This window comes from Mytilus edulis, chromosome 1 (assembly GCF_963676685.1).
Source record: "Mytilus edulis chromosome 1, xbMytEdul2.2, whole genome shotgun sequence".
Classification (NCBI taxonomy): Eukaryota; Metazoa; Mollusca; class Bivalvia; order Mytilida; family Mytilidae; genus Mytilus; species Mytilus edulis.
In genome coordinates this window covers 106,574,615-106,598,792 of record NC_092344.1, presented here as the reverse complement: position 1 = coordinate 106,598,792, position 24,178 = coordinate 106,574,615, and the positions used below count along the sequence as shown (strand labels likewise).

Sequence of the window (24,178 nt, the reverse complement as noted above, 5' to 3'; positions counted from 1 at the left end):
CATGTTTACTGCTACGTCGTAGTTCTAATAGAGCATAAATGGATCATCTGTTATTCATAAATAAAGAGAAATGAACAATATAGTTTGTTTTCTTATTTGCATTTTTTTATTATATATAATTATCATGTAACAAAGCTTGCTATTGAAGATTGACACTCATACCACATCTTCCTATATCTAACATTGCTTATTTGTATGACATTTATTCATTTCATAGATATATAAATTGCTTTTTAGAAAATTTCTCATTGCTATAGACAACTTAATAGTCAGAAAAACTGATCAGCAAGACTTTCATACTTTTACTTTTCTGTTCTATTGACAAATTGAGTACAAGTGCTTATTTCTCATTAATTTTTAGGACTGTTATACAATGGCTGTTTCCACAGTCTTTTTATTTTATAATTACCTTAATCCCTTGAGAGCTAAATGATCAAAAGACATCTTTGATTCTATGCTAGATTGCCTGCTGAGTGTACTGGAAGGCACATCCTCTCCATATAACATACCAATACCTAATTCTGATTCCATATCGGAACTGTATGTTCTTTGACGTCGTAATGACCTCCATGTTGAATAACCTAATGCATCCTGGGTAGTTGTATACATAACTGCATTTTCAGCAGATAAATTTTCCGACATTCGAGATGAAGGTAAGATGCCATATGCAGGACTAGCTTGTGATTTTCTGAGACTAGGAATACGGTTCAAGTTCAATGATCTCCTTCTGTTGATGGACGGATGAATACTTGACTTTTCTTGAGAGCTTTGTCTCATTATGTTTTCTAATGACGAAGAACTTGCTATAGGACTTAAGGAAGCTATTTCACTAGATGCACCACAATGAGCTCCTGATTCTAAAGAGCCTATTCCACTGGTTGTAGAGTCAGTATTAAAACTGTCTGTTCTACTTTTACTTGTCTTTGAACTATCACTGCTGTTGCCTTTTGATTCCTTTAAATAAGTTGGCAAGTTAAAACTTGCTTCTTTAATAATGTCCTTTTTCCTTTCTGGGACCTTGTGGTCATCATCCTCCTCTTCATCTGAACCAATTCTGAAATTGCATTTTTTCACTGAAACAACAGGTTTTTCTGGTTCTACAGATACATGAAAGGTTGTTGGTGGGGAACGATTTATAACCACACTGTCCTGATGTTCTAAGTCAATACTAGGTAGTTTAATCACAGGTATGACTGATACATTCACGTTAAATGATCCACTATGGCGATGAATATTTTCAGCACTTTTACTACTACTATTGTTTACATTGCTTTGATTAGTACTCTCACTTGGAGGCACTGAGCCGACAGTAGCACTACGACCCCTCATTACAGAATCAAGTTTTGACCCTTTTAAAATCCCAATAAGTTCTAAATTTGATTTTTCCTTACTTTCTGTGATAACTTTATCTGGTTCAATTGTCAGTTTTTCAGTAACAAGTTTTGTTTTTTGCTCTGATTGAACTTTTTCCATTGAATCTTCCTGAGCATGCTCCGTCGTATGTTTTTTCTCCATAAATCTTTTATCTGTATCATCACTTGAACTTCGTAGCCTATCTGTTCGGACAGCAACACTTCTAATTGATTGTGGACGTAAAGGTAATGTATTAGCTCGTCTAGAATCATGTGGCAGTGTTCTGACACGATTGTGTATCTTATGAGGAATGTAGGCAGATGAGTCAAAGTTTGAGTTTTTATCACAGCTTTGTTTTGAATCACAACCATTCTTACCTTCCTCTTCAATAAAAAACAGATTCGATGATAAAGCACTTGGGGAATGAATCTTATTAATATCCAAATCTCGTATGCTACCTGCCATGCTATAATTACTTTCACTTTTTACATCCTGCATGTCATGTAACTGATTGAAGTCTAATAATTCTGTCTTATCCTCCACAACAGGCCACATTTCCTCTCTCGTTCTCCAACACGATTCATACCCTAACTGACTCAACAGTTCAGCACCCTCTCTTGTACTGGCTAATAAACCAAGCACATAAAATGCTGTTCTGTAATGTAAATATTGTTGTATGTTAATATACTATTATAAATTGATAAGACAATGTGAAAACTATTCAAGACATTACTATTGTATCAGCATTATCCTTATATGTAACCTTTATTGTCAATTTTTTTGTCATGCATTTCATAAAAGGAATTTTGGTAGATGGCTTTGAACAAACCGTTAGTAACATGAAACTAGAGGCTCTAAAGAGCCTGTGTTGTTCACCTTGGTCTATGTGCATATCAAACACAAAGGACACAGATGGATTCATGACAAAATTGTGTTTTGGTGATGTGTTTGTAGATCTTACTTTACTGAACATTCTTGCTGCTTACAATTATCTCAATCTATGATGAACTTGGCCCAGAAGTGACTGGGGTAAATATTTTGTACAAATATTTACAAAATTTATGAAAATTGTTAAAAATTGACTATAAAGGACAATAACTCCTTAAGGGTCAATTGACCACTTTGGTCAAGTTGACTTATTTGTAGGTCTTACTTTGATGTACATTATTAATATTAACAGTTTATCTCTATCTATAATAATATTCAAGATAATAACCAAAAGCTGAAAAATGTTCTTAAAGTTATCAATTTAGGGTAGCAGCCCAAAAACAAGTTGCCCGATTGGTCCGAAATTTCAGGGCAGATAGATCTTGATCTAATGAACAATTTTATCTACAGCAGACTTTCTTTAAATGCTTTGGGTTCAGAGATATGAGCCAAAAACTACATTTTACCCTATGTACTATTTTTAGCAATGTCGGCCATCTTGGTTCCCCGAGTGGGTTATCGGACACATTTTTTTAATACTAGATACCCTAATGATGATTGTAGACAAGTTTGGTTAAATTTGTCTTAGGAGCTTCAGAGGAGAAAATTTTTGTAAAAGATTACAAAAATTTACAAAATATTGTTAAAAATCAACTATAAAGGGCAATTATTCCTTCAGGGGTCAACTGACCATTTTAGTCATGTTAACTTATTTGTAGATCTCACTTTACTGAACATTATTGCTGTTTACAGTTTATCACTATCTATAATAATATTCAAGATAATAACCAAAAAACGGCAAAATTTCCTTAAAATTACCAATTTAGGGGCAGAAACCCAACAACAGGTTCTCCGATTCATTTTTCAAAAAATTTCAGGGCAGATAGATATTGACCTGATAAACAATTTTACCCCATGTCAGATTTGCTCTAAATGCTTTGTCTGAGATATAAGCCAAAATCTACATTTTACCCCTATGTTCTATTTTTAGCCATGGCAGCCATCTTTGGTTGGTTGGTCGAGTCAGCGGACATTTTTTAAACTAGATACCCCAATGATGATTGTGGCCAAGTTTGGTTCAATTTGGCCCAGTAGTTTCAGAGGAAAAGATTATTGTAAAAGTTAACGACGACGGACGCAAAGTGATGAGAAAAGGCCAAGTGAGCTAAAAAACTAAAAATATCAAGGAACAAAACTTGATCGGTGTTTTTCATCAAGATGTTTGTATTCAGCTGTCACATGTTCTTTTTTCTTCAGCTTTTCAATTGTTTTTGGCGTTCTTCCATTCTTTTGCATCAGCAGCACACTTAGAAGTCAAAATTCAAAACAATTCAATATCTAATACCTTTTGAATAGACTCATATATTGTATATTTTGTATAATTTACCCTCTTAAAGAGAAGACTCCACATTCTTCTGTCAGCTTTATAATCTCAGGTAGTAAACATTCCTCCTCTAACCACTGTATACCCCAGGTAGATGTTCCAATGTGACCCTGAAAATAAAATCCATCTTGACTCTCAAATCATTTTCAACATTCAAGTAAAGGGAAGAATATTTTAAAAACTATCATGCTTTACTGGTATCTAGTTTTTATAAATCTATTTATTACAAAAAAAGTGAAGTTATGATAGGCAACTTAACTTGAAATCTTTCAATTATTTTTTCAAGAGCAACAGCCTAATCCAAAATGTAAAATAACAAAAATACCACTCTAAGGAAAAAACCTCTATACTAACCACAACCCATAAGGCAGTCTTTAGTTTGGTTTCATCTTCATCTGTTATTAAATACTGACATTTTACACACTCAAAGTACTCTTCAATGTACTCCTAAAAATAGACAAAAAAGTATTTTACTTACTAGTCCCATATCAAAGAATTATGATAGCCTTGAAAGTGACAAAAGATACATAAATAGGATAACTAGTATGACTAATAATATCGAACAGGAAAACTGTGCACACCAACCCAGAAGAAAAAAATCTATGTGTGTATATTCAAAACATAAAATTGACTGAAGAAAAGATAAGAAGCACTCACAATCATGTTATATCCTGCAAAATTCTTTATTTGCCTGACACTAATCAGGTGCCTGATTGTAAATTTGATTTTTTCCATAGAAATAATATTTCCAAGGGACATAATTCTTTTAAAATCTGTTGATGGGCACTGATTTGTGAAATTGGCAATGACCTGTACAGTCCCACATCCATGCACAATAAAGTGAAAATTTCATATCTTCATTCAATTATAAAATGGTTAAGAAGGGCTATAAATCTGTTTTTTCATACTGATAAGGCGACCAGTAATATTACTTAACAAACAAATGTTTTTAAACACAAAATTGTTAAAATTTTAAAGTTTTAGGAAAATGCACAGGCACATGTGGGGTTGACCTCCCCCTTTTATTTTATTTTTTATTTTTTTGTGTTATATCTTTATTTTGGAAATATTCTTTGAAGTTGTTGATCCTGACTTTCAAGATTTATTTGAAAACTAATTATTTTTATATACGGTTTTTAAAATATTCTAATCTTGCAATTTATTTTTTTGTAAAAATATCAAAATCACATATAATGAAGAAAATAGATACAATGTGTATTTAATTTTTCCCTTTCTTGCAACAATTATCACCTAAAAATTAAGAGAGAACACATGTGGTATCTGTGATCTAGCATAATATTATTGATTTGACAGTATAATTTGAAAATATGGTGTTTTCTAAGTGGTACAGGAAATAAGTTCACTTTTTATTCAACATCATTTTGATGCAAATTCTTAGGCTTAGATCGAAGACTGTGTATAAACCTTCCATATAAATTTCATAACTATTTGTCAAGAATTATACACATAAGAGCACTTACTATGCAATTTTCCAAAATAATCATATTTTCAAGGGGGGTAACTTTTCTAAAAACAATTCATCAGCATTGAGTTTTTAATTTGACCCAGATAATGCAGATACAAACCTATGAAATAAGTTTTTATATAAATCTGACAAGCATCAGTATTTCTATGTCCAAGCAACACCTCACACAGGGGAAAGAAAAGGAGAGAGTTAGAAGAAAAACTGTGGAACAACAAAATGAAAATAATCAAATAGTGTTTAGACATTAAAGTGAAAATGGAAATTGCGACTATGTAAAAGAGACAACTACCCCACCAAAGAGCAGATTACAGCCAAACACTAAGTTAGCCATTATCAACAATGTGGCAAAATTTCAAAATTAAATTATTCACGATGTACATAAGTTAATGTGCAACCTGTGACATTAACTCTAAGAGATATAATAGCTAATTTGCAAAAATTTATCAGATCATCAGATCAATATTTTTAATAATTTGGTGAAGCCTGATTTATAACATTTGGTAAAATCTCAGCTTTTTATTATTCTATATTGCTGCAACTAAATACCAGATTTACCTGTTGTTTCAGAAGTTCAAATCCGTCTTTATGTTGCACTAACTCTCCATACAAATGTACAGGGAGGAAAGCATCCTTCTTTGGTCTTCTGTCAATTAAAAACAAATAGGAAATTAGGATAATACTCTTTTACATGACATGTAATAGAACTAATTTAAGAATAATTTATTTGACTATTACCGTTTTTTTCATTTTCTGTCAGTTCAATGCAAGTTCTAATACTGATACATACAAGAAATTGAACTGACTTATTGTCAATAGACTCAATGGTATATAGCAATGGAAATAAAATAATTCTAACAATACTGTTGTCTTGAAAAAGAATGTTTTATTTTACAATTTAAATGATTATATCTATTTTCTAAATAACTGCTTACGATTGACTAGATCTCCTGGTAAAAGAACCTTCATACGTTTTCTCATACGTTGTTAAGGCTTCGTTTAAACGTTCTTCTACTATGTTTACATATTTGGCATTATACGTCTGGAAAAGAATACAACAAAAATCACCATGAGAAGAGGTTGGGGCCTGTTATCTAATTTGTAACAAGTGTATTGACACGTTTTTCTACAATAATTAACAAATAACTCACTTGTTGCGCCTTAAAATCTTCTTTTTATCAAATTTATTACATTCTGAAGCGGCACAGAAGCCAGAAAACGCCCGGTGTTTATGTATGACACCGGAAGCATACATATGACGTCACGTAGTGTAGGGACCAAAGAAGATAACATCTTTTCGCGGAATTTTCTTTAATGAAGATTTTACACTGAAATTGTGATTGAAATTTAATTATGAATTTGTTTTGCATTAGAATAGAGATAACTGTATTGTATTTGAAGCTTTGTGGACGTCCATCGGTAGTTTTACTGTCGCATACAGAGGGAAATTGAAATTGGAAGTTGTGCCAGTTATAATGCCCTTTGCTCCGTTACATAACCGTACACGGGTTCCTTTCTTTACTTCTTCGTCCATGATAAGATTTATATTAGATTATGCAGACGATAAAGCAGACGAAAATCGCGAAAACCGGAAGTAAACAATCAGTTGTCAAGAAAAAAAGTAGTCCCGGCATGACCTCTTCCAGTGAATAATGACCTGATCAACGGCCAATGAAAATATTGGAAATTTACGAGATAAGCCAATCAAATTAACGTAATTTTGATATCACTTTTTCATATCACACTCCGTACGGTGTGATACCAAAAATATCTATTCACGTGAGAGCTAGATAACAGGCCCCAACCATAAGAGAAATGTATTTATACTCTTCATATTCAATTGGTTGTTTCTGTGTTTGGATAAACTAAATGTTTAATATTTTTTGGTGTGTACAGTTTATAGACATTGTAGTTTTCAGTGTTCATTTCACAATTTATGTTTATAGCATTTATTTTAGTTTATAGAAATGGTTATTTTAAATTCTATAGTTTATAGACTTGTTGTTTTTTGTGTTTAATCTACAGTTTATAGACTTGTTGTTTTTTGTGTTTAATCTACAGTTTATAGACTTGTTGTTTTTTGTGTTTAATCTACAGTTTATAGAAATAGTTGCTTTCAGTTTTTGTAAATTCTACTATAACATACCTTTCTCCATTTCAGTAGTTCACTGGTTACATAGTTAGCAGCTAGTAACGTCTTAAAGCCTTTTGGTGTAGATAACAGTCGACATAGTAATAACACTCCCTTATCACCAAGATGTAAACACGATGGACGAAGCTTTAGAAGTGAATTAAGACATGTCTGAAAAAGATAGTATTTCTAGTCATTTACATTTTCACATATTTCAAAAAAACTTCATTTGAGCACAACTTAATACAATGCAATACATTTATGACTAGAAACTTAGTACAATGCAATACATTTATGACAAGAAACTGGGTTTTATGCATTTAGAAAAAAAAGGACACATTATCTTACCTACATAAACTTTAATAGGAACACAATCCAAATAAAAAATAAGTATAGAAATTCACTGGATGATTTCAGAACTTTGAAGGGGCCTCAGTGGCGGAAAGGTCTAAGTAGTTACTACTGTAACCACTAGCCAGTCAACACTGGGGTTGTGAGTTCGAATCCTGCTCATGCGGGTGCATTCGACTCCAATCTTTATTGACTAGGATTGTCAGTTTTCCTATCAAAGGCCATGGTTTTCTCCGTGCACTCTGGCTTCCTCCACCACGAAATAGCCTAAATGTGGTGCTTAAACATGGCTTTAAAACACCAAAAATCAAATTGAATCAAAACTTTGGAAAAGATTTTTTCTCTCTCACTTGAATAAACAAGCAAGTGAAACTGCGAGCTATTGCTCAGTGATGATACCCCACCCAAATACTTGACTGAAAACAGGAAGTTGTTAAGTGAAGAATCTGAAAATGCACCACACAGTACAGCTGACTTATATAAACCATGAAACCAAATTTCAGATCTCCATTTAATGTAGTTAGCTTGAGAAAATTATGACAATAATTTTCAACTTGGATGTCATGTGTAAAATGATGTAAGTGTTTGGTAAACAGTAAGTTGTTGAGTGATGAATCTGCAAACGCATCACACAATAAAGCTGACTTATATAAACCCTGAAGCCAAATTTCAGACAATTTAGTTTCAGAGAAAAATGTGACAAATTTTCAATTTGGATGTCTTTGTAAAAATTATGTAAAAGAGGGATGTAAGATACCAGAGGGATAGTGTTCAGTAAACAGAAGTTGTTGAGTGATGAATCTGAAAACTCATCACATGGTATAGCTGACTGATTTAAACACTGAAACCAAATTTCATAAAGATGAGACAAAAAATATTGATGGGACGAACAGAGAGACGGATGGATGGAATACAGACAAGAGGTAAAACAGTACACTTTTAAAAAGATTTATTCAAAACACATTGCTTATTCTATCTAACTAATATTAACTTACATCAACTTCACATGCTTCTTCCAACAGAGTTATAGCAGCCATTGCTGTACTTGTTGACTTGTCATATAGCTGAGTGACTATTAACTCCATTCCCCAAGTACTGAATCCTGGGACACGAGATCTAAGTAATACTCGTAAAAAGTTTGTAGTGTATAGTCTTGATGTCTGAAATAAACATTTTTTATCCAATATATATCAGCTGTTTTAACAAGAGTGCACACGCTGAAATGTCTCGCCTTCTATACTAATCATTGATATTATGTTGATAGTCCTAAGTATAAAGCTTTATTACAACTGTCTCATAAACTTAACATTAACCAAGATAACTAAACAAAGACCAATGAACCATGAAAATGAGGTCAAGGTCAGATGAACCATGCCAGGCAGACATGTACAGCTAACAATGCTTCTATACAACATATATAGTTGACCTATTACTTATAGTTTAAGAAAAATAGACCAAAACACAAAAAATCAACACTGTGCAATGAACCGTGAAAATGAGGTCATGGTCAAAAGAAACCTGCGCTACTGACATAAAGATCATAAAATATTTCCATACAACAAATACAGTAGACCTATGGCATATAGTATGAAAAAAACAGACCAAAACACAAAAATTTAACTATAACCACTGAACCATGAAAATGAGGTCAAGGTCACATGACATCTGCCCGCTAGACATGTACACCTTACAATCATTCCATACAACAAATACAGTAGACCTATTGCATATAGTATGAAAAAAACAGACCAAAACACAAAAATTTAACTGTAACCACTGAACCATGAAAATGAGGTCAAGGTCAGATGACACCTGCCAGTTGGACATGTACACCTTACACCTTCCATACACCGAATATACAAGCCCTATTGCTTATAGTATCTGAGATACGGACTTGACCACCAAAACTTAACCTTGTTCACTGATCCATGAAATGAGGTTGAGGTCAAGTGACAACTGTCTGACAGACATGAGCACCTTGCAAGGTACGCACATATCAAATATAGTTATCCTATTTCTTATAATAAGAGAGAATTCAACATTACAAAAAATCTGAAATTTTTTTTCAAGTGGTCACTGAACCATGAAAATGAGGTCAAGGACATTGGACATGTGACTGACGGAAACTTCGTAACATGAAGCATCTATATACAAAGTATGAAGCATCCAGGTCTTCCACCTTCTAAAATATAAAGCTTTTAAGAAGTTAGCTAACACCGCCGCCGCCGGATCACTATCCCTATGTCGAGCTTTCTGCAACAAAAGTTGCAGGCTCGACAACAAAATGATAGTATCTTCTTTACATATATATCAAACACATGTCTGGCAGTCTCATAACAGTTCTCCCACATTCAACTTCCATTTAAACTTTGTATTAAACATATATATTTTACCATTTTTCCTGGTGATTACCAAGTCAAAACTACATGCTTACCATTTTTCATTCTTTACACACAATAGACAATCTAAGAGGTTTGGTTAAGATATCAATACCTCACTAAATGATAGTAAGAGCCTGATTCATAATAACTCACTGAATAATCTATAAGCCACATATTTTTATAGTTTTACTACTGTGGGTGAACCTTGAGGTTTGCTTAAGATATTATTACCTCAATAGAAGAACTAAGAGCCTTGGCTAACACATGTCTTGTATTGTTATCCCTGCTGTAATTAAGGCTTGATACTGTCAACTTTACATAACTGTCCTGATTCACAGAGGAGACAATGTCCATTAAACTGAAAGATACATAGATTCAATACAATCAAAATAATCATAGAATGTGAAAAAGTAAACAATAGAAAAAAAGGTTGTCAAGTGCTGTTGTTGTTACACAATGCACTGAGTACAGAATATTTAATGATAGCCACATAAATTTAAAAAGCAAGACCTGAAATTTTGTACCAAAACAGTCGTTGCTTAATTACCAATTAACATGAAAGATGTTAACACTTAACCCAGAATCAGTATAATAAACTAAGTACTTACTACTGATAAATGCCAGTCTTTTCTAGAAATCTATCTCCTTTTACAGAGCAGCTAAATCTGCCAACCATTAAAAAATAATACTGACTACAGGTCTTCTGTATGTTTGATGGACTGAGTACAGATTCTGGAGCTAGATACTGACTTGATATCTGTTAGTAGAAATATAAAATAATACTGACTACAGGTCTTCTGTATGTTTGATGGACTGAGTACAGATTCTGGAGCTAGATACTGACTTGATATCTGTTAGTAGAAATATAAAATAATACTGACTACAGGTCTTCTGTATGTTTGATGGACTGAGTACAGATTCTGGAGCTAGATACTGACTTGATATCTGTTAGTAGAAATATAAAATAATACTGACTACAGGTCTTCTGTATGTTTGGTGGACTGAGTACAGATTCTGGAGCTAGATACTGACTTGATATCTGTTAGTAGAAATATAAAATAATACTGACTACAGGTCTTCTGTATGTTTGATGGACTGAGTACAGATTCTGGAGCTAGATACTGACTTGATATCTGTTAGTAGAAATAGAAAATAATACTGACTACAGGTCTTCTGTATGTTTGATGGACTGAGTACAGATTCTGGAGCTAGATACTGACTTGATATCTGTTAGTAGAAATAGAAAATAATACTGACTACAGGTCTTCTGTATGTTTGATGGACTGAGTACAGATTCTGGAGCTAGATACTGACTTGATATCTGTTAGTAGAAATATAAAATAATACTGACTACAGGTCTTCTGTATGTTTGATGGACTGAGTACAGATTCTGGAGCTAGATACTGACTTGATATCTGTTAGTAGAAATATAAAATAATACTGACTACAGGTCTTCTGTATGTTTGATGGACTGAGTACAGATTCTGGAGCTAGATACTGACTTGATATCTGTTAGTAGAAATATAAAATAATACTGACTACAGGTCTTCTGTATGTTTGATGGACTGAGTACAGATTCTGGAGCTAGATACTGACTTGATATCTGTTAGTAGAAATATAAAATCTACAGGTTTTCTTTTTACCTAGAAACTCTTAAGAATACATAAGCATTGCAACATCAAAAATAAATTATTTTTCTACTTGCTGGGGAAACTTAGTTGGTTTATAGTAACTCAATTTAATCTGTTACATCTATGTGTTTGATATATATAGTATATTCTACTGCTCCTGTCAATGAAAAGATTTATTTGTTTGGAAATATATAAAAGACGTATTTGCTAAGATAAGGTCATACCTCTGAGAGACACTGTCCTATGTCATTTAGAAAGTCTATAACTTGCTTCTGAGCCTCATCCTATAATAACATAATAACCAATCTTTAATAGTGAATTAAAGTTGATATAATTATAATGTTCATACATTTATTTCATTCTAATGTTGGCATCTGTTTATACTTTTAAATGCTTAAGCTAATGAAAAAAATAAACAACAGTGTATTGAAACATTTAAATTTGATTTTATTATTGTTCCAAATGGCTTATGTATTTATCTAGCTAGTACAATGTCTGTTGTAATAAATCAACAATAATTAACTGAGAAATGGTCCATTAAAAAAAACACATTCTCTTCATTGGATGGATGTAAAATAAAATTAAAACTCAACAAAAAGGGCCTCATCATATGATGTTTTTATTTTCAAACCACCTTCCCTGGGTACCATGTATGTCTTTTTTTTAAAAGATAAAGCCCTGACTTCTAACAAAGTAATTCGACTATTACAGCCTCACGCCAGGACATTATAAATTTTAATGAATTTCGACAAAACATCAGAAGTCTACTCACCTGATCACAAGATATAAGGAAATCTATTAATAGACATCCTACATGTGCTATCTTTTTAGCTTTCCCATTCTTCAGTTCTTGTCGTGAAAATACATGATTTGTTGGTTTGAAGAAGTACACAAGACGTTTGATAAACCTAAAATATAAATGGGGTTATGTTTTTTATTCTGTTTTACATTGTATCACTAAAGTAAGAATGACGTTGTCAATAATATGTTTAAGCAGAAAGTATTAAGCCAATCTAATTTAAAAAGAAACAATCATATATCATAAAGTTCTTGGCAAAATTAACACAGTTGTTATAAATTACCTTGACTGAATCTGATCATCCACTCTCTTCATCTTATCTTCTGGCCACTAAAAAAAAAATATATAAAAAATTACTATACATCTGTAATGAAACACTGCAGCCACAAAGCATATTCTCCATGCAAGTATTATGTTGAGGGCATTATAGGTGTCATACCACCAATTACTCCCTCAAATTTAGAACGTATGTGAAAGTAGGCCTACTCGGACAAAAAATAGTGCATTTGATGTCATTGTTTACTTACACTAACCAACAAATTGGCAGAAAGGAAACTTTTGGTGAATAAGAAATATATTAAGACCATTTTGAGCTAAAATTTACTTGTTTATGAGTTTGCATTCAAAATTGAGGATTAATGCACTCCATAGTATACTAATTTAAGATTTCCAGAAAACCAGGGGTTATTTTTAGTGGTACCTCTATTCAGAAGACCTTTTCTTTTTTATATGATTTTGAACATCTGTTGAAAATTGGCATGTAGAAAGCTGATACATGTACGATTCGGGATATACCTGGTTTCTATGAAGTTAAACTTAAGGTAAAATATTTAGAAAGCTGTGAAAATTGTAAAATTTGGTTGAACAGATAGGGACTTTTAATTGGTGGTATGACACCTTTATTGCAACAAAAAATCAAATCCATCAAATAGTGGCTTTCTTTTCTCAGTTTGTAACTTTCAACTTTATAGGCTATTTTTGTACTTAATAACTTTGTTTTCTTGAATTTAAAATTTTTTAATTCCTTTTTTAAGTATCATATATGAATTAACATAAAGACTTTCTATACGTTTATTTGACATTATAATGAGAAATGATATTCATCACCAATACACAATTGACCAGCATTAAGGAACTCACCTTTAATATAGATGATATAAGATCCCAGTTCCACATGTGATTATTTTTAGTGCCAATTACCATAGAATCTCTCATCGCCTGAGTGATTATATCATCTGATGGAAACTATAGTAAATACAAAAATATATTTAAATATAACATTGTTGTCTAAAAATGTGATGAAGTTCACATATAGAACATAAAAATGTAAATAAGTTGTTTCATTTGTTCTTAGTATTAATTATACGACATTTCACATTTCTATTTTCAAAAACTATTAGTTCAATCTCCATTACAAAGGGTATCTATGATATAAAATTTGTTTGTGTTCTAAAAAGGCAGGAGACAGATTAAAGAAACTAAAAATGGATATCAAAGTGTACCATAACGATAATGGCGAACAAGAATAAGATGGAGTTCATGGTGACCCAAAGGTAGAAGAATTTACATGTGAAGTTGTAATCATGTTATGCACGCACAAAATGCAGGTCGCATTAATACAAATGTTTATAATTTGTTATGAACAATGAAACAGGGTTGCAATTGTAAAATATTACTATTGATTATCATTAAAATTTTCTGTCAGATTTTTAAAATAACCATAATGATAATATGTCATGTAATTGTGAAATTCAGGTTGTAGGGACTGCATTGTACTTTTACTATGAATAATATGAATTTTAACTGATACATTATGATTGGGTCCTGAAAAATGAACATACACAAATGCTACTATACTCAAACATGAAATGGAGGTTAATTCAAGTCAAATATATAAGAAGAATGATTTTGAATATGTGAATATCTATGATGTACCTTCACTAGCGAACAGAAATGGGACTTTTATTACCTTTGACAAATATAAGTCATACAGCTTGTCTTTTTGTAAATGGAACTGTTTTTTATGTCCAGCATTTTTCCCACTGCTGTACTGAATTAGCTGGTCAAGGTATAAACTACATGGAACCACACCTTTCTTCTTCAGAGAATGAAATCTATCTAGGTAATATACTGCTTTTTGAGCTTGGCTGAAAGATATCAAATATCACTAAAGACTAGTGGCAGGACAGAAGCTTTGAAAACTACTCAGGAATGATAATATAACACATTTATATACTTCCTTTTTCTTGACAACTGTCTACATAAAAAAAAAATATGAAACATAATTTCTTAAACCTATCTGATGTTCCATAACTAGTGTTTACTTATTGTTATGACTTTTAAAATACTGTTGACATTTTCTCGATAATTAAGGTTTCCCAGGGACATTACTGTTTTTAAAATAACTGATCATCACCAAGACATCCAGACTGACAGACAGTATTTCTATGTCCAGTCACAGCATGTTGCAAGGGGGTGTATTAGAGTAAATGTATTGACTGGCCTATAAAACCACTGCTTAAATCAAGTTAAGAATTTAAACTCTACAAAGACAACAACATCCAGGTTACCACAAGGTAAAGGTTTATTTAGTCATAACATCCATACAAACCTTTAGCTTGCAATAACCTGGATGTTGTCGTCTTTGTATAGTGAATATTCATGAGGTTTTATGATAACCACAGCCTATTTTGGTATCGATCTTGGTTACTCAACCTTCCTATCTTGTTAGATGGTGTTGGTTCACTTTTCTCACCTTAAGTTAAGAATTGAGTGAATGCTGCTTATAGACTTACTTTTTTTGGTCAGCCTGTACATCCATTGATGAAGCTATTGATAACAGAGAGGGTAGACAATGGTTATGGTAGCTACATTCATGGGGTAATAATGTACTCGCCTGAAAAAAAGTTACAAAATTTTATAAAAACATACAAAACAAGTAAATGTAATAATTTGATCAGTTCTTTTCAGGAATATAACATGCCTATTCTACAATGGTTTTGTTATTTGAAAAGAGATGGTAACGTAAGGTATTGAATCTTCTCTTACTAATATTTTAATAAATTCTTCTGCTTAGTTGCTTAATTCATATGTTATGTTCTGTTGGTGTCAGATGATGGCTGGTGTCTTCAAAGCAAAGCCATGCAGAATGGCTCATACTTAATTCATATCTTATGTTCCTTTGGTGTCAGATGATGGCTGGTGTCTTCAAAGCAAAGCCATGCAGAATGGCTCATACTTAATTCATATCTTATGTTCCTTTGGTGTCAGATGATGGCTGGTGTCTTCAAAGCAAAGCCATGCAGAATGGCTCATACTTAATTCATATCTTATGTTCCTTTGGTGTCAGATGATGGCTGGTGTCTTCAAAGCACAACCATGCAGAATGGCTCATACTTAATTCATGTATTCAGCTGAAAAATGTTGCATTTAACTATTCATTTTACAAATATTTACTTACTGAATTTTAACTCATTTGACACAATGCAAGAACATGCGGGCCATATTCTTGGTATAACAAAATGTGCATCTGAAGATCATCATGAATGAGTACTTACCAAATGTAACAGCTCTCCTAACAATATTGTTGCCCTTATAGATAACTTTGTATTGAATCATCATGAATGAGTACTTACCAAATGTAACAGCTCTCCTAACAATATTGTTGCCCTTATAGATAACTCTGTATTGAATCATCATGTATGAGTACTTACCAAATGTAACAGCTCTCCTAACAATATTGTTGCCCTTATAGATAACTTTGTATTGAATCATCACGTATGAGTACTTACCAAATGTAACAGCTCTCCTAACAATATTGTTGCCCTTATAGATAACTTTGTATTGAATCATCATGTATGAGTACTTACCAAATGTAACAGCTCTCCTAACAATATTGTTGCCCTTATAGATAACTTTGTATTGAATCATCATGAATGAGTACTTACCAAATGTAACAGCTCTCCTAACAATATTGTTGCCCTTATAGATAACTCTGTATTGAATCATCATGTATGAGTACTTACCAAATGTAACAGCTCTCCTAACAATATTGTTGCCCTTATAGATAACTCTGTATTGAATCATCACGTATGAGTACTTACCAAATGTAACAGCTCTCCTAACAATATTGTTGCCCTTATAGATAACTTTGTATTGAATCATCACGTATGAGTACTTACCAAATGTAACAGCTCTCCTAACAATATTGTTGCCCTTATAGATAACTTTGTATTGAATCATCACGTATGAGTACTTACCAAATGTAACAGCTCTCCTAACAATATTGTTGCCCTTATAGATAACTTTGTATTGAATCATCACGTATGAGTACTTACCAAATGTAACAGCTCTCCTAACAATATTGTTGCCCTTATAGATAACTTTGTATTGAATCATCATGTATGAGTACTTACCAAATGTAACAGCTCTCCTAACAATATTGTTGCCCTTATAGATAACTTTGTATTGAATCATCACGTATGAGTACTTACCAAATGTAACAGCTCTCCTAACAATATTGTTGCCCTTATAGATAACTTTGTATTGAATCATCATGTATGAGTACTTACCAAATGTAACAGCTCTCCTAACAATATTGTTGCCTTATAGATAACTTTGTATTGAATCATCACGAATGAGTACTTACCAAATGTAACAGCTCTCCTAACAATATTGTTGCCCTTATAGATAACTTTGTATTGAATCATCATGTATGAGTACTTACCAAATGTAACAGCTCTCCTAACAATAGTGTTGCCCTTATAGATAACTTTGTATTGAATCATCACGAATGAGTACTTACCAAATGTAACAGCTCTCCTAACAATAGTGTTGCCCTTATAGATAACTTTGTATTGAATCATCATGTATGAGTACTTACCAAATGTAACAGCTCTCCTAACAATATTGTTGCCTTATAGATAACTTTGTATTGAATCATCATGTATGAGTACTTACCAAATGTAACAGCTCTCCTAACAATATTGTTGCCCTTATAGATAACTTTGTATTGAATCATCATGAATGAGTACTTACCAAATGTAACAGCTCTCCTAACAATATTGTTGCCCTTATAGATAACTTTGTATTGAATCATCATGTATGAGTACTTACCAAATGTAACAGCTCTCCTAACAATATTGTTGCCCTTATAGATAACTTTGTATTGAATCATCACGTATGAGTACTTACCAAATGTAACAGCTCTCCTAACAATATTGTTGCCCTTATAGATAACTTTGTATTGAATCATCACGTATGAGTACTTACCAAATGTAACAGCTCTCCTAACAATATTGTTGCCCTTATAGATAACTTTGTATTGAATCATCACGTATGAGTACTTACCAAATGTAACAGCTCTCCTAACAATATTGTTGCCCTTATAGATAACTTTGTATTGAATCATCACGTATGAGTACTTACCAAATGTAACAGCTCTCCTAACAATATTGTTGCCCTTATAGATAACTCTGTATTGAATCATCACGTATGAGTACTTACCAAATGTAACAGCTCTCCTAACAATATTGTTGCCCTTATAGATAACTTTGTATTGAATCATCACGTATGAGTACTTACCAAATGTAACAGCTCTCCTAACAATATTGTTGCCCTTATAGATAACTTTGTATTGAATCATCACGTATGAGTACTTACCAAATGTAACAGCTCTCCTAACAATATTGTTGCCCTTATAGATAACTTTGTATTGAATCATCATGTATGAGTACTTACCAAATGTAACAACTCTCCTAACAATATTGTTGCCCTTATAGATAACTCTGTATTGAATCATCATGTATGAGTACTTACCAAATGTAACAGCTCTCCTAACAATATTGTTGCCCTTATAGATAACTTTGTATTGAATCATCACGTATGAGTACTTACCAAATGTAACAGCTCTCCTAACAATATTGTTGCCCTTATAGATAACTTTGTATTGAATCATCATGTATGAGTACTTACCAAATGTAACAGCTCTCCTAACAATATTGTTGCCCTTATAGATAACTTTGTATTGAATCATCATGTATGAGTACTTACCAAATGTAACAGCTCTCCTAACAATATTGTTGCCCTTATAGATAACTTTGTATTGAATCATCATGTATGATTACTTACCAAATGTAACAACTCCCCTAACAATATTGTTGCCCTTATAGATAACTCTGTATTGAATCATCATGTATGAGTACTTACCAAATGTAACAGCTCTCCTAACAATATTGTTGCCCTTATAGATAACTTTGTATTGAATCATCATGTATGATTACTTACCAAATGTAACAACTCCCCTAACAATATTGTTGCCCTTATAGATAACTCTGTATTGAATCATCATGTATGAGTACTTACCAAATGTAACAGCTCTCCTAACAATATTGTTGCCCCTATAGATAACTTTGTATTGAATCATCATGTATGATTACTTACCAAATGTAACAACTCCCCTAACAATATTGTTGCCCTTATAGATAACTTTGTATTGAATCATCATGTATGAGTACTTACCAAATGTAACAGCTCTCCTAACAATATTGTTGCCCCTATAGATAACTCTGTATTGAATCATCATGTATGATTACTTACCAAATGTAACAGCTCTCCTAACAATATTGTTGCCCTTATAGATAACTTTGTACTGCTGCTGATGATAACTTCAACTAAAGCCTACAAGAGATAATTTATTTATATCAATTCATATCAATCATTTACTTCTATTTTTTCAAACAATTTACAATAATCTCTCATTAAGTTTGGTAAATACTTGCCAAATCTCAAGTTTTTACCTTGGGCACTCTGGTTACTCCACAAATAAAAATAAAGTATTATGAAATCATATGAGTGTTTCAGAAAGGGATATGGAAACATTTCAACAATTTTTTCTAATTTTTCCAAGCATGTCCTGGTTGTCCTGGTTGATAACTTGTGTATTATTCTTAACTATTTTTTTCCCAATATTTCCATGAACTTCCTGCATAATTCATCATAAAAATGTGTACAGGTTTTCTTATTTCTAAGATTTTTTTTTAGTAAGATTTAAACAAACTAACCTCTAGAATTCCAGCTCCTATCCAGGCAAATAATATCAATGCTATATGATTTTCTACCAAATTAGGCCTGCAAAATAAAAAGATGTTAAACACTTATAATGATATTGAAATATGGTGTAACATACACGATTCAATATTTAAGTTATTAGTTGTAGTAAAAAAAATCATATGGCGCTGTACAAATTATCCAACTTTTGCTACAAGACTGTTATCTGTTTCCCTATATTTTCTTGTTACTTAATTTCATCGACAGTTAAAAATAGTATTGCCTTAAACATGTCATCATTGACCATTTTATTTAAGATTCTGATTTATGAATTGAGGCTATTCTAAGAGAATCCATTTCATGACCATTACCTAATTTTAGCCATATGAGGCAGTGTAGACTTTCCTTCCTCTGTAACAAATCCTTCTGTAAGCCTCCATGTATCCTTCATCACTGATGGATCTATCAAAACAATATTTAGATGTTTTAGTTATATTCTTTTACAAAATAGCATTAAAAACTCACATATTTCAAAAAAAACATAAATATTTTCCTGATTTTCTGGACTGTTGCTCTGAGTTGTTTCAAATAAAGGCAAATTCTAACAGCACTTTAAAATCGGTGAGCATGTCATATAAAAATTAGAAGATATGGTATGATTTCAAATGAGACAACTGTCCACAAAAGACCAAATAACACAGAAATTAGCAAATATAAGTCACCATATGGATTTCAACAATAGTCTGAATTATTTCTTATAAACAGAAAGTTGTGACAGTTTAATGGATTTCAAGCATTGTCTATCACAATGAATATCTAGATATCAAACTGGTAATTAAAAAACAATTATTCATATCAAAGTAACCTACCCACACTAAGAAGTGCCTCTGAGAAATCTTCTGTAAATTCTGGTACTTGTAGTCGAAATAAATCATACAAAATATCCAATATTCCTTGCTGTAAAAGAATTAATACATATGAAAGTAATGCCTTAATTCAAGAATGTTATCACATTTTTTAATGATATATAATGAAAAACCAAAACTGTTAGTATCAATACATATAGGTATTGAACTTAATTCTCGATTCAATACTAAGAACAGAACTATAAATGCTTGTAGAAAAGGTAAAAACACATACTTCGCATTGAAAGGAGTAATGTCAAGAGCAACTAATCCGTCTGTATTAGTTAAATTATACAAAACTGTTGTCTTACCAAGCGTTCTTTATAGCTGCGAAACATGGAGTAACCTCAAATCCTGTGATATAACGACGCTTAATTGTTTTCAGCACTTCATTGTCAGACACATTTTAGCTTTAAAAACTTCTACCAGATCTGATATGTGCGAGAGCATTATTGGAATTCATCCGATTATGAGTTTTATTCACAAAAGAAAACTGTTCTTTTTTCAAAAACTGTGTATGTTAGATAACAATTATCTTTCAAAAAGAATATTTTTGGTTTGACTATTTTCATTCCTTATAGACCCTCACCGCCGTCACTATGGATACATTCCTGATATTATTGACATTCTAAGAACATATGGACTTATTCAATATCTTACCGAATATATCGATACTGGTAGTTTCCCATCAAAAAGTCAATGGAAATCGATTGTTCACAAAACAGTTAACGAACAACAGTCAGTCAACTGGTTGAACCGTATTGCGTTAGATGACAATTTTATACGTTTTAGAAATATTCATAAAACAGTTTCTATGAGAAACTTCTGGAAAAAAGCACAATCGTTTGCAGAAATACGAAATTCATATTTTATTTCAAAACTGTTAGCTGATATACCAAATTCATCAGGAGATAAATGCGTCGAATGCGAAAATGACTTTAATGATGTCTATGTACATGCATGTTGTTCCTGCACTTGCACTATAGAACTGCACGATTTGTGGTGGGATATTATCATCGAGAATTTTTCGCTACAACTTTATTTTGAACTAAGTGAATATGATGATGAGGATATATATCAAATTTTGCTTGGAAGAATTCCATTGAATTTAAGTGAAGAACATTCTGAGTTTGAGAGGCTTTGTCACGCACATGTGGTTCAGTGCTTAGCATTATATGGACGTTGTGTCAGGTTAAGCAATACATGATATGTCATCAATCGAGATTATATAAGGCCTTAATGCTTAGAGACTAAAGTGTATATATTTGTCTGTATATGTGAAAAACTGTTCTGTACCTATTTCGTTTATTTTGTTGTTGTCTGATATTTAGTTAATTGTATGTATTCATTGTATCTCAATAATGAGGAAATAAAGACATGAATGAATGAATGAATGAACATCTCATAGATTTGTGATGCTTATATTATAGACATATAAAACATACAGGTACAAGTAAAACAATTACTAATAATGCCATATGAAAAAATCTTTTCAGTAACAGAGAGCAAGCAGTGAGGAAACAGTTATATAGTTACTAGTAACCTGTAAAAATAGTGACAAATCATCATTTGTAATATATGGATTAGCAAATACTAACCCTAATTTCAGGAAAGGGAAGATATAGAATTCCAACAATAGACTGTAAACCACTACCATCAGGTCGACAAAATCTCAGTATACCTACAATATAATCTAGTGTTAAATCATGGAAAATCTGAATATGAATTCACATTAATAACAGGGACATTACTAACACCATAAAATTTGACAAGACAGGAATTGTTTTATTCCATATTCCGAGAGAAATGTATATAATGGCAACTATTTGCCAAAACCAATTGTACATGAAACGTTTTTACCCAAACTATGCATGTAAAAGCATGCGACAATTTTGCGCGGTGAATATACTTTTTCGGCAAGTGAATATGCTTATTTATTCAAAATCCAATTTATATAGAAAAACCTACTAAAATTTTATCAATATGGAATAATAATTGTTATTTGATACTATTGCCTCTGCTGAACATATTGTTTTACATGCATGGCCTAAATGGAAAAAATTTACTCCAAATTGACTAATTTTCACCCATTGAAGCAATAAGGCTAACATACATCTTTGCATCTTTTCATACTCTTCTGAACTTTCATTGTTTTTGTATTAAACTGTGGTTTTCAGTATTTAATGTTATTTCTGGTACAAACAGACAAATGCTAAGTTTTCAACTGTTTCACCAATGGGAAGGTATTTGTTGCTTTTAAAAATATTTGTATAATAATGCAAGTATATAGCTGCAGATGGTTAACCTAGCTTTGGTTTTAAATTGTTCAGAAAACATTTCAAAACAAGGAGGAATAAGCACATCAATTGAAGGACTATTTGTTTGGTATATGATATGTAAATTATATTTCATAATTGTGATGTTGTCATATGCAGGGTTTCCGCTGGCGGTCGCCATTTTCGCAATTTGCGAAAAAATAATAATTGTGGCGATAAAAATTCGTCATTTGCGAAAGAAATATATATAACGATTTATTTTCCTCCATCTTGTTTATTTACTTTTTTTCGATTTTCTCGGACTTTACCCGATCAGACAATACTCGGAATTCACCTTGACCTCATTAAGATTTGGACAAAAAATCAATAATCAGCTGATTGCATTTTATAGCTATCGACAACAAAGGACTAATTAATAAAGGTGTTGATTGAATTGTTTGACAAAATGATATGGTTAAATGGCTTCCGCTAAATGTCACATACAGACATGACAGAATTTATTTACCACTTTGCGACGCACGTGTTTGAAGCAAACTTTTGACGTCTCCTTTCCTTTTAACATGTTTAAAGATAGTTTAGAAAAGAAAGCTGTTGTTGTGACGAAAAATGTTCAAAAGCAAGAAAAATCTCCGATTTAAAACTTTAATTATCCTTTGACTATGATATAGGTAATTGATTGGGGAGACTACTTTAAAGTCGTTTGAGTGACACACGTGTTTCAAGCATAGTTTTTCCATCCTGCAAAACACAGTACAGAAAAGAATCATATTTTCCAAGAACTATTACCGACTGGAACAAACTACCAGATAACATTGTAAATTGCACCTCAGTAGACTCTTTCAAATCTTCAATTTCAAAGCATCAATATTAACTCAATTACAATATCCTACTTTATTATACAAAACTGAGACTACTATAACACATTATAGTAGTCTCAGTACAAAACAATTTATATTTTTTAATTTTTTCGTATTTTTAAAAATCGTACTTTTTTTCAATCTATGTCTTGTTGTTAGTTTCCTCCTGTGACATAAATTCTTCAATTTGTTGAAGGCGGTCACTATATGGTAGAATAGAATAGAATAGAAAACGTCTGGTAAGGCTATTTTAATTTTTTTCTGGAACGCCTTCCTTGCCAGGCGTCATAATTATTTGGACTAATTAAGTAGCCCCCTCATTTAGAAAAGTTGTTTAAAATACAATGAATATTTTTCCCTTTTAAAAAAGTCTGTTGTTTTAAAGTAAATGTTTAGTGTTTATTCATTAAAATGTAGACTCTAAAATAAGTTTGACAGAATAATCATAGACACAATGGGGCAAAATCATCTGATTTAAGGGAGGGTTAGAAAAAAGGTAAATTTTAAACGAAAAATATAGTTATGTTACTTGGCGAAAAAAATAATAAAGTGGCGAAAAATATATTGTTTTGGCGAAAGAGGTGGCGAAAAAAATAATTGACCCAGGGGAAACCCTGGTCATATGTATATATCAACCTCCTATTGTCTTTTTT

General features: G+C 32.0%; 1 protein-coding gene across 2 annotated transcripts in view; it reads right to left on the bottom strand.

Annotated features, from left to right (window-relative positions):
* The window catches only part of LOC139517147 (rapamycin-insensitive companion of mTOR-like), a 40,807-nt gene that overhangs the window by 4,942 nt on the left and 11,687 nt on the right, over positions 1-24,178 (bottom strand). For both annotated transcript variants that reach the window (XM_071307856.1, XM_071307862.1), the window contains exons 9-28: positions 21,991-22,073; positions 20,357-20,444; positions 19,859-19,949; positions 19,502-19,568; positions 19,038-19,118; positions 15,236-15,336; positions 14,410-14,587; positions 13,581-13,685; positions 12,724-12,770; positions 12,414-12,549; positions 11,866-11,925; positions 10,619-10,767; positions 10,242-10,368; positions 8,625-8,789; positions 7,294-7,449; positions 6,083-6,189; positions 5,706-5,793; positions 4,019-4,111; positions 3,668-3,774; positions 410-2,008 (exon numbers count right to left, since the gene is read on the bottom strand). In XM_071307856.1, coding sequence (XP_071163957.1) covers positions 410-2,008; positions 3,668-3,774; positions 4,019-4,111; positions 5,706-5,793; positions 6,083-6,189; positions 7,294-7,449; positions 8,625-8,789; positions 10,242-10,368; positions 10,619-10,767; positions 11,866-11,925; positions 12,414-12,549; positions 12,724-12,770; positions 13,581-13,685; positions 14,410-14,587; positions 15,236-15,336; positions 19,038-19,118; positions 19,502-19,568; positions 19,859-19,949; positions 20,357-20,444; positions 21,991-22,073 — 3,628 coding nt within the window. The remainder of the gene's footprint in view (positions 1-409; positions 2,009-3,667; positions 3,775-4,018; positions 4,112-5,705; positions 5,794-6,082; positions 6,190-7,293; positions 7,450-8,624; positions 8,790-10,241; positions 10,369-10,618; positions 10,768-11,865; positions 11,926-12,413; positions 12,550-12,723; positions 12,771-13,580; positions 13,686-14,409; positions 14,588-15,235; positions 15,337-19,037; positions 19,119-19,501; positions 19,569-19,858; positions 19,950-20,356; positions 20,445-21,990; positions 22,074-24,178) is intronic.